We start from the raw sequence: 9,993 nt of genomic DNA, 5'->3' as shown, positions 1-9,993 counted from the left end.
CCCCACGGTGCTGCTCACCATCCTTGGTCGCTCTTGAACTTATAAGCAGCCGCCAGGATGTGGCACAGGGCTCCCCCCGCCTTGAAATCCAGGAAGCATTTGATCTGCAAAGGGAGGGCAGGGCTCGGGGGCTGCCCCACACCGCGCGATGCCCCAAACCCGGCACCGCTGGGGACGCGTCCCCTCGCCGCCACACTGCCGTCCCCACCGCTGTCTCCCCTCTCCATCCAGGGGTGCAGCCACCCCGATCCCCCGGGCGCTGCCCCCCAACCCGGGCCGCGGGCGCTGCGGGAACCGGGGCGTTCAGGGTCCCCAGGGGGGCGCCGTCCCCGGGTTGGGGGGCGCCGTCCGCACGCCCCCCCCCGCGCCGGGCCGTGCGGGGGTCCGGGGCCGGGGGAGCCCGGGGGGGTCGGGGGCCCTTTGTCCGTCCGCGCACTCACGCACCGGCAGCTTGGTGAGCGGCGCGTTGCTGACGTGCTTCCCGAACACCTCCTCCTGGAACTGCAGCAGCTGCACCACCAGACTCGACAGCGACTTGTTGGTGGGGGGCTCGGCCTGGATGTACTGCGGGAGGGGGCTCAGCCGCGGGCCCGCTCCGTGCGGGGCGGGGCCGCGAGGCCGGGCGGGGCCGGGCGTTCCGTACCTTCTTGTAGTTCTTGCCGAGCCAAAGGCGCACGTTGTCGAACTGGCTGACGGTGTCCGAGGCCTCGTAGTACTTGACGTTGGGGCCGCCGTCCTTCTTCCGCACCGCCATCTTCCAGCGGGCCGGGCCGCTCCCCGCCGCGCCGCGCCGCAGCGCCCCCTGGCGGCGGAACGGGGACGGGCGTGACGGCGCCGCCTGCCGGCGGCACACGGCTGAGCGTGACAGCGCCCTCTGCCGGCAGATTGGGGACGGGTGTGACAGCGCCTCCTGCTTCGAGCGCCCACTTCCGGCACCGCGCAGCGCAGGCGTTATGACGCCCCCTGCCGGGCGCTTTGCGCACAGCAGCCCGGCGCCTCTCTGTGCCCCCGCGCGTCGCGGCGCTCCGCCCCCAAAGGCCCAGAAGAACCACAGAGAGGGGTGGAGGCGGGGGCGGTCCGGCGGAGCCGCGTTGTGGGCGCGCCGGCTCTAGGCGGAGCGCGGCGGAGGGAGGCGCGGGAGTCACGGTGGCCGAGTGGTTAAGGCGTTGGACTCGAAATCCAATGGGGTTTCCCCGCACAGGTTCGAATCCTGTCCGTGACGGAACATCGTTTTTACGGAGCGCTGCGGGTCGGGAAACGGAAAGGCTGCCGGGGCTCCCGGCACCGCAGTCGCTTTTTTACGGAGCGGTTCTGCGGGCTGCGGGCTCGCGAGGCGGCCGCCGATTCGCTTTGGGGCGCCCCCCGCTCCCCTCCTGGAGCCCCGAGCAGCCACAGCCGCGATACAGAAACCAGAACAGCGTTTATTGATCACTGACCCCCCCCCGGGGCGGGGGGAGCCCCGGAACCGCATCGTACAGACACCGGGGGAGGGGAAAGGACCGTAAAAAAAAAACAAACAACGAAACGACTGCAAATAAATTAAATTCCCACAGGGTGGCCGTGACCGGGGTCAACGCACCCAACCGCGGCGCTCCAAAATAAAACGGGGGGAGGAGACAGGGCAGAAGGCCAAGAAGTACAAAATAATACAGAACCACGATCGCGAGCGGCCGCAGAGGAGCAGCAGGGGGCAGAGGGGGCTCGCGTAGCCGCTCCACACCGTTGCCAGGCCCCCCCCTGCCCGCTCCCTCCTCCGCCGCGGCTCCCCCCGCCCAGGGAGCCCAGCTCTGCCTTCAGGGTCAATGGGGAAAGAGAGGCCGGGCCCGGCCCCCAGGAACAGACACAGCCAAGCACAGGGCAGAAAACACGGAGCACAGGGAGGGGGGCAGCCGGGGGCCGCAGGCACAGCGTGAGCCGGGGGGAGCAGCCGAGGGGCTGGAAATCCAGCAGGACCCGGGGAGCAGCTGGACCTCCTCTGCCCCCCTGAAGACACCAAGTGGGAAAATGGAGCTGCAGAGGGCAAACGGGGGCGGGCTGGGGTGGATGCAGCGGTTGCGGGGGGCGTGGAATCGTTTCGGGCAGGAGGTGCGAGGGAGCAGCAGCCAGCGGAGCTCTGAGCCGAACCCGGCCGCGGGGAGCATCCAGGCTGGGCCTCGGCCCCGTCCCCCTCCTCAGCACAAAGCATCGCTCTTCCAACGTCCTTTATATTTCCTCCACTCCGTGTGCAAAGATCATCACCAGCCCCGGCTCCAGCACCATGTCCTCACCCATGTGCTGGTTCTCGCAGGCCATCACCACCACGGCCTGCTTGCCGGGGATGCGTTTGGCCACGTAGTTCTCGTAGTAACGCCGGTTCATCTGACGAGTCTCCAGCGTCGCCAGGCCCTGCGGCCAGTTCCGCTCGTGGGCGTTCTCAATCAGCTCGTTGATGATGGACGTGGGGCAGCCGCTCTCCACCAGCGAGCGTTTGATGACGGCCTGCAGCACGGCGTCCGGCGTGGAGATCATCCCGCCCCACCGCGTCACGCGGGCGGGCTGCAGGGAGTTCACCCACCTGGGGACACAGGGAGGACTCAGTGCCAGCGAACAGCAGGAGCAGCTCGGGGAACGCCAGCTCCTCCCCTCTCCGTTCTAACCAGCTTTGTCAGGCGGAGCCCTTCCTCCCTCCTGAAGGCAGAGGAAGGAGGAACAGAACCGGGTTCGCTTCCTCCTGTCTTTCTGCTGAGGAGGGAGGAAGGCGGCAGCTTCCTGCTCCTGGACAGGATGCAGGTGCAGGAAGCACAAAGGTCAGGACCCGTTGTGCAACCCGCTCGCGCCACTCCCAGCACAAACGGCCCACAGGAAGGCGCACAGCGTTTCCTCCTCCAGCAGCACCTTCGCCCCCTCTCAAACCTGCCTGCATCCCCGCCCCGCTCCCCAGCTCCCACCGAGCGGCGCGAGAGCCAGCACTCACTCCAGGATCTCGTTGTACTCGATGGTCTCCTCCAGGTTCTGCAGGTTGGGGTTGACGCTGCGGATGGCTCGCATGTAGGCCTTCAGCAGCTGGATGTCGCGTTTCTAGGAGAGGAAGAGCACGGCGGGGCTGCGGCAGGACGTCCAGCAGCACCGCGGGCGTTTGCTGGGCTCACAGGAGGCACCGCAGACCTACCTGCTCTGCCAGCTGATGCTTGTGCTCTGCTGAGGTCTTCTCCAGCTCAGCAATCCTGGTCTGCTGCTGCTGCACCACCGATCTTAAATGCTTGATGCAGTTGTGGTTTGGCAGCTCGTCCTTGGGCATTTCCAAGCTGTGGAACAACGCAAAAAGGTGGGGGCCCTGCATTGTGCAGAACTGCATACCAGAGCACTTGGTTTAAGCGCACAAACAATTTCCAGAACAAATCCAGTGTCGGTGAACTCGAGGAGAGGCCCAGGAAGCGCTGCAACACCACGAGTTCAGGAGGGGAGGCTGTGGGAAGAAACCACCACCGGGTCCTTCCTCCCCCAAAGCCGACGGCGGCAGGCAGCCCACAGACCTGACCCAGACTGCCTCCATCTGACGGCCCCTGAGCCAGCGCTGCTGCCTGGCTGGGTGTTACAACACCTGAGTGGGCAGAGCATCGGCACTGACTGCACAGCTGCCGGGGCCAGAGCTGCCACCCACTGCTCCTGGCTCTGGGTGACGCGGAGGAGGGAGCAGAGCTCACGCTGGAGCTCATCCTGGGCTGGAACGGCTGCAGGAAGATGTGCAAAGGCACCTGCTTTCCACAGCTGACGCCCAAAGCCCAGCAGTGAGCTGAAGAGCAGCCCCAGGGCCCCGTCCTGCGCTGCGGCCCTCGCTCTGCCATCCCCGCATCCCTCAGCAGACCAGGACACCGCAGCCCCATCCGTCCTCACCCGCATCCCTGCTCGCAGGTCACGGGGCGCTTGGGGTTGTGCTCGCAATCGTTGAGGTGAGACATCAGGTTGTCCAGTCGCACGACGGCCGTGCAGCCAAACACAGCATTGTCGCAGGTGATCTGCAGCTTGGAGAGCATGTTGCGCATGATGCGCGGCACGGGGCGGAGGTGGGCGACCGTCACCACGCTGCGGTCCACGGGGCAGGTCTGCTGCTGGGAGAACCACTGCGTGATGCAGGCATTGCAGAAGGCGTGCTCACAGTGAGGAGCCTGCGGGGAGAGGAGCGGAGGGCTGCGATACTCGGAGCCGGGGAGGCACAGCTCCGACTCGGGTGGTTATGAAGTGGGAAACCGATCGGCTCCATCCTGTTTGAGTCCTGCTCAGTTTCAAGCTAGGCTGGATTTGGGCACTGAGGCTACAGCTGAATGCTGCTGGGGGAATACAGGGCCTGAAGAGCAGAGAACGGATCCCAGGCTGGGGCCAATCCCAGCACGCTGGCACCCCGTGGGGCCGCTGGAGCTGCAGAGCGCAGGGATGCTGCCAACCCCGCTGTGCCCCACAGAGCAGCGCGCCGCCACCAGGGCTGTGGGTCACCTGAGCTCCTCCTGAGCTGCTAAGAAAACCGGGAACCCGCGGAGCTCAGCTCACACCGGGCTGCCCATCACCTGCCCCAGACTTCCGGAGGTCTGCAGGTGGAAACCTACCTGAACCGGCTCCTCCAGGACCCCGCTGCAGATGGGGCAGATAAGGTCTTCATCAACGTCCCCCTGAAAGCGTGCTACATCATACCCCATCGCTCATCACCGGCGCCAGAACCCTGCGGACGGGACAAGACGTGGGTCAGGAGCAGCGGCCACAGCGTGGGGAGGAGCCACAGCCGCTGCTCTGAGCTGCTCCTCCATTCTGCTCCTCCGTTCTGCTCCTCCATTCTGCTCCCCACACCTTGTTACAAATCCTGCTGCGCATTTCCTGCTCGCTGTTTTGGTTTTTACTCCCTCTCATCCGGCTCTGTTTGCAGGGTGGAGGGGAAAGCAGCAGCAGAGGGCCGCCAGGGCGGGAGGGCAGCCCTGCAGGCTGGGGTTGGTTCTCAGGTGCTGAGCCCCTCAGCGGCAGCCCGGAGCAGCGCTCAGCAACACCCAGCATTCAGTGCCAGGAGGCAGCACAAAGGGCTCCTTTGATGGAGGAGGGGTGGGGGAAGTCCCCGTGCAGTTTGCAATGCAGATAACACCAGAGCCCATCCGGCAGCTCGCCTCGATCCTCCCTGCACCTTTGGACGGTGCTCATCTCCTTGGCCCCGGTTCCTTCCCACCTCTTTAGGAGCCGCAAATCCCAGCGCCTCCAGGTAGAGGCAGACCCTGCAGGAAGGGCAGAACGGGCACAGCAGCTCCTCTGGGGCCCGGCACCAACTCTGCTCTCATCACCATTCGCCTCCAAAGCTCTGATGTGCAGCATCACCCCCCCCGAATGAGCAGCAGGGCGAAGCCAGGCAGCCGCTCCGCAGTGATGGAGCAGAGGGCAGAGCACGAACCTGACACCCAGCCACAGCAGCTGCCGAACAGGCAGCACCAGAACCTCCTCCAAAAGGAGGAGCAGCACCGGCGTGAGCCCAAGGGCATCAGGACCCTCCTCGTGCCTCAGCCCCGCTGCTTCCCCCTTCTGCCAGAGATCAAGCAGAGCTCTGCAGCCAGGAGCGCTCGGCTCCTTTTGCAGGAGAGCTGAAAGCATCTGTGATGCCTGAGCAAGGAGCTGGAAACCCAACCTCTGCCCGGCACAGCCTGCGGTGACACTGAGCTGCGGGACACCAGATGCACTCGCAGCTGCAGGACGGCCCTCAGGAGGCTGATGAGAGCCTCCTCAGCACCCACCGCTGAGCCGAGGTCCTCAGGGCTCCCCAGAGAGGACAGGAGGGGCTGCATCGGTACCTGGCACTTCGCAGCTGGGACAGCTTGCTAGAAACCTGTTCTGCACTCTTGAGAATCTTCTCCTGATTTTATCAGCTTTGTGAGCCAAAAGAAACACCATTAGAACCAGAAAGCGAGAGGGAAAGGGGGGCAAGAGGGAGGAAAAACAACACGTGGATGCAAGAGGGGCCGCAGTGCAGCAGCTGGAGCCCAGCTCAGAGCCAGGACCGGCGCGGTCCGACAGCTCGCACTGCGAGCTCTGTGGCACCGCGCTTTGTTGTCGCCGCTCCCTGCTGTGAGGAAGCACAGAGCTTCTCCTGGGGGCTGCAGGGCTTCCAAGGGGAGAAAACGGGACCCGGGGGCTTAAAGGAGCCGCAGCTCGGCACCGCCAGCGGATCCTGCCCCGGCCCGGGCGGCCCCACACGGAGCTCCGCGGGAGGAGGGCGGAGGTTCCGCCCAGAGCCGACGGCCCCTGCGCGTCCCGGCCGCTCTCGCCCTCCGTCCGCAGCTCCGCGCTCTGCCCACGTTCGGCCCGCGCCGCTGCGGCTTCCCCAGGGATTCCCGCACAGATCGGACGGCGGCCGCAACCCAACTGAAGCTCGATTGGTTGTCGGCGCTGAGGAGCGCCTTGGTTCTCGCCTCCCAACCCTTCGCAGGTCGCCACCCCCTCGAGCAGCGCTGCTGAGCTCACGGCCGTGCTTTTAAACAATGGTCGCGGCGTTAATTCGTTCCTTCCGCAGTCTGTGCTCGGAAAGCCGACGGTTCATTGCGGGCCCGCGCCCCAGAACCACTCTGCAGCCCCCAGAGGAGCTTCCCTCAGCGGAGCTGCTGCTCCACAGCCTTTGAGCGCTTAACGGCGACGCCGACGGCAACCGAGCGCCACGCACCAAGTCTCAATGCTGCTGCTTTGATTCCGGAGGCCGCGGGCAAAACGCACAGCAAATAATGACTAACATTTAATTAAAAGCCCAGAGCGCAGCGAGCGCAAACCACGCAGCTCCTCCGACTTCTTCCCCCACTGCCCACCTCCTCCGGCACCAAAACGCACAAGGAGCGCCTCCCAAACCCCAACTCCACGCGCCTCAGCCCCGTGCGCGGGATTCACAGCTGCCGGATGTCGGCTGGAAGCTCGGCCCTTTCTGCCGCAGCCCACGGCGCCCTGCCCACCTTCCTGCCCCCGGGTATCCAGCCGGGAGCCGAGCGAGGCGCCGAGCACCAGGCGGAGCTCCCAGGGCCGCTCCAGCCCCGTCCGCCCCGCAGCGCCCCGCAGCAGCGCGGCGCTCTGACACATCCTGCAAACTGCAGAGAGCTGAGGAATGCGGCACGGCTCGCGCCGCGGCCCTGGGGTCGGGAGGAAAGGGCGCCCAGGAAAAGCCAGGGGCAGGAATGCGGCCCTGCTGCGCTCGCAGTGACGGCTCCACGCAGACCCGCGCAGGCGGCAGCCGAGCAGCTCCACCGCACGTCGTTTTCCAGCCTGCTCCTACGGTGCCAAGGAGACTGAAAACCCACAATGAAACTCAGCCGGGCCGCGTTGCCCCACACGACACAGGGAAACCAAAGAGCTCCACGCCTTCGCTCGGAGGCCGGCGCTGAGCGCACAGCTGCTGAGCAGCCCGACCTCCCAGCAGAGCGGCGGGGATCGCACCCAGCAGGCAGCGGCTCCTGCCTCCCAGCACCCAGCCCACACAGGCGGCGCTTGGCCCAGCACCAAGCCGGCAGATCGGGGCAAAGCGGGGGGGATCCGGGCTGCCCCGCTCCCCCCCTCCCACCTCCAGCTCCTCGCGAGGCTCTGCTCTGCCTGCAGGAATCCCTGCCAGCTTTTGGGACGCTTTCCCAAAGCACCGCGTCTGCCTGCAGCTTTGGTTAGCAAAGCTCCTTCGCCACGAATCGCAGCGAATTTGGCTTTTTGAGAGAGCTCTGGAAATGCCAGCGTCTGCTTTTCTCGTTCCAGAGCTCCAATTGAAAGCAGGGATGCAGAAATCAGGCAGGGGCAGTTCTGCAATCCAGTTTGGCAGGACTCTGAAAGCGGCGACTCTCTGAAATTTAAGGAAGATTTTTCTGTTTCCCGCAGACATTGACTCCCACCAAAGGTCCTTCAGCAGCACGAGAACAAATCTGCGTTCCTTGCCGTGCCCAGACCTCTGCCTTGCAGCCAGGTCTCCAAACAGTGATCTGCATAAATCTGCCACAGCAGAGGCTGAGCAGCTGCAGGAACAGCCGCACCGCCAGCTGCAGAGGGACGCGCACAGGGTTTGCACGTGGAGCCATGGAGAGCCTGAGGAGCAAAACTGCAGCTCCAGAGCTCCCTGAGCAGGCAGCGCTGGGCCTGCATGGCGGGCAGCAGCCCTTCACGTGCCCCAGACCCCACGTGTGTGGGAAGAAACCCACGGCCTGCACACAGATATGGGAAAACAGAATCATATCGTAGGATGCCCTGGGTTGCAAAAGCCCACAGCGCTCATCCAGTTCCAACCCCTGCTGTGTGCAGGTCGCCAGCCAGCAGCCCAGGCTGCCCAGAGCCACATCCAGCCTGGCCCTGAATGCCTGCAGGGCTGGGGCATCCACAGCCTCCTTGGGCAGCCTGTTCCAGTGCTTCACCCCCCTGTGTGTGAAAAACTTCCTCCTCATATCCAACCTCAACCTCCCTTGTCTCACTTTAAAACCATTCCCCCCTGTCCTGTCAGCACCCACCCTCACCAACAGCCGTTCCCCTCCTGTTTATCCTCTCCCTTCAAGTGCTGGAAGGCCACCATGAGATGAGCCTTGCCTTTCCCAGGCTAAACAAGCCCAACCCTCAACTTCCCTCACAGGAGAAGCAAAGGAGAGCTCTGGGCTGCTTTACCTTCCGCGGCAGAATTCCTCCCTGAGCGGCGCAGAGGCAGGGCTGGCGTTGGGTCACTCTTTCCAGGGAGGTTCTCCCAGTGGCCCATCTTTTCCCCTTCCTCCTCTCACAACACAAACATCGCTCTTCGAGGCCGTGAGCCGCCGCCGACGGAGAGCTGGGAGGCCCGAGGGATCTGAGGGCAGGGGAGAGAAACAGGAAGGGAAAATGAGCGGGGCAGGGAGCGGCGCCGTGCGCAGCCCCGCCCCCCCGCAGGGACGGACCCCCCCCCCCCCCCGCGCATCGCCGCCGCGCGGAGCCCGGCTGCCGCCGGTGAATCGCGTCCTCGTCGTTACGCAACGTCGCTGAACGCAGCTCTGCCAAAGGCGATTTCCGACACAAATCTCGCAGCGCCGCGGGGTGCGGACGGAACAGCCGGGAACGAAAGAGCCCCGGGTGCCGGGCAGCTCCGCGTCGGGGGGCGGCGGGACGCTACGAGCGGCCCATCCCCCCTCCCGGACCCCCCTGAGCCCTTCGCGCCGAGCGCGGCCCCCGGCAGCCCCTCCGCCGCGCCACCGAACGCCGCTCCGACGGCCCCGACGGGACCCCGGGCAAAGGGAGCGGCCCCACAAGGCCGCGGGGCCCAACCCGGGCCGGGCCTCTCTGCCGGAGCTCCGCCCCTCCGCCCCGCTCCCCCCGGCCCGTCTCCCCCCGGCCCTCACGCCGCAGCCCCGCTCTCACCTCCTGCCCCCGCCCGGCCCCGGCGCGCTGCTACGCGACCCCCCCCCCGCCGGAAGCTGCCGCCCCGCTGCGGACCGGAAGCGGCGCTCTGAGCGCTGAACTCGATGGTCGCGCTGTGAGCGCCGGCGCCGAGCGGGGGAAAGGCGGGACGACCCGGCTATCCACGCCCCCTTGTCCCGCCCTCCCGGCGCTGCTATTGGTCGAAGGCGTGGGACGTTCGCGGCGCGCTGCGCACTGATTGGCTGCCACCCGCGGCGGCGGGGCCACTTCCGGGAATGCCTGCGGCGGCGGCGCTCCGGCAGGTCAGCGGGCGGGGGAGGCCGCGATGGGTGGCGGGGCGGGGCGAGAGCGCCCCCTGGCGGTGGGGTGGAAGGCGGAGGAGGCCCGGTGCCGCCATCCCCGGAGCCACAGCGCCTGACCCCGGCGGTCCCGGCCCAGCCGTGCGGTCGCCGTGCTCCTGCGGGGCCGCCCGACGGCCCCAACCCGCTGCTCCTCGGTCCCCTCCCACCCCCACCGCGATGTTCCGGTGCCCCCTTCCGTCCCCCATTGGGGTCCCGGTCCCGATGTTCCCCTCACGAACTCTGCCCGCACTTTCCCGGTCCAGCTCTTGCCCGACCGGTGCCCCCTCGGTGTTCCGGTCCCTGTGCCCCCCCC

At 66.5% G+C, this 9,993-nt stretch overlaps 2 protein-coding genes and 1 non-coding gene across 4 annotated transcripts in view; 1 reads left to right on the top strand and 2 right to left on the bottom strand.

The window, feature by feature from the left end:
* LOC122156513 (SWI/SNF complex subunit SMARCC2-like) overlaps positions 1 to 771 on the bottom strand; it is a 7,069-nt gene extending 6,298 nt beyond the window's left edge. Inside the window, 3 exon segments of the mRNA XM_042811277.1 lie at positions 19 to 104; positions 445 to 564; positions 644 to 771. Coding sequence (XP_042667211.1) covers positions 19 to 104; positions 445 to 564; positions 644 to 754 — 317 coding nt within the window. The 5' untranslated portion in view covers positions 755 to 771.
* Positions 772 to 1,140: 369 nt separating this feature from the next.
* TRNAS-CGA lies at positions 1,141 to 1,222 on the top strand. The gene has a single exon. It is a non-coding gene; the product is annotated as a tRNA-Ser (tRNA).
* Positions 1,223 to 1,401: 179 nt separating this feature from the next.
* RNF41 (ring finger protein 41) lies at positions 1,402 to 9,364 on the bottom strand. Of its 2 annotated transcripts, XM_042811279.1 has the most exons (7): positions 9,340 to 9,364; positions 8,620 to 8,794; positions 4,581 to 4,693; positions 3,874 to 4,145; positions 3,149 to 3,284; positions 2,954 to 3,057; positions 1,402 to 2,554 (listed from the first exon to the last, which is right to left on the bottom strand). In XM_042811279.1, exons 3-7 carry the CDS (start codon positions 4,668 to 4,670, stop codon positions 2,203 to 2,205), a joined length of 954 nt encoding a protein of 317 aa, XP_042667213.1. In that variant the 5' UTR covers positions 4,671 to 4,693; positions 8,620 to 8,794; positions 9,340 to 9,364; the 3' UTR covers positions 1,402 to 2,202. The 2 variants fall into 2 exon arrangements, with proteins under 2 accessions (XP_042667213.1, XP_042667212.1); XM_042811278.1 differs by lacking the exon at positions 9,340 to 9,364 and having other exon boundaries at positions 8,620 to 8,853.
* Between the last annotated feature and the right edge of the window lie 629 nt (positions 9,365 to 9,993).

The sequence above is a fragment of the Centrocercus urophasianus genome, unplaced genomic scaffold, assembly GCF_019232065.1.
Source record: "Centrocercus urophasianus isolate 14NV4802_14NV808 unplaced genomic scaffold, USGS_Curo_1.0 seq_125, whole genome shotgun sequence".
Classification (NCBI taxonomy): domain Eukaryota; kingdom Metazoa; phylum Chordata; class Aves; order Galliformes; family Phasianidae; genus Centrocercus; species Centrocercus urophasianus.
This window is presented reverse-complemented; position numbering and strand designations above follow the sequence as displayed.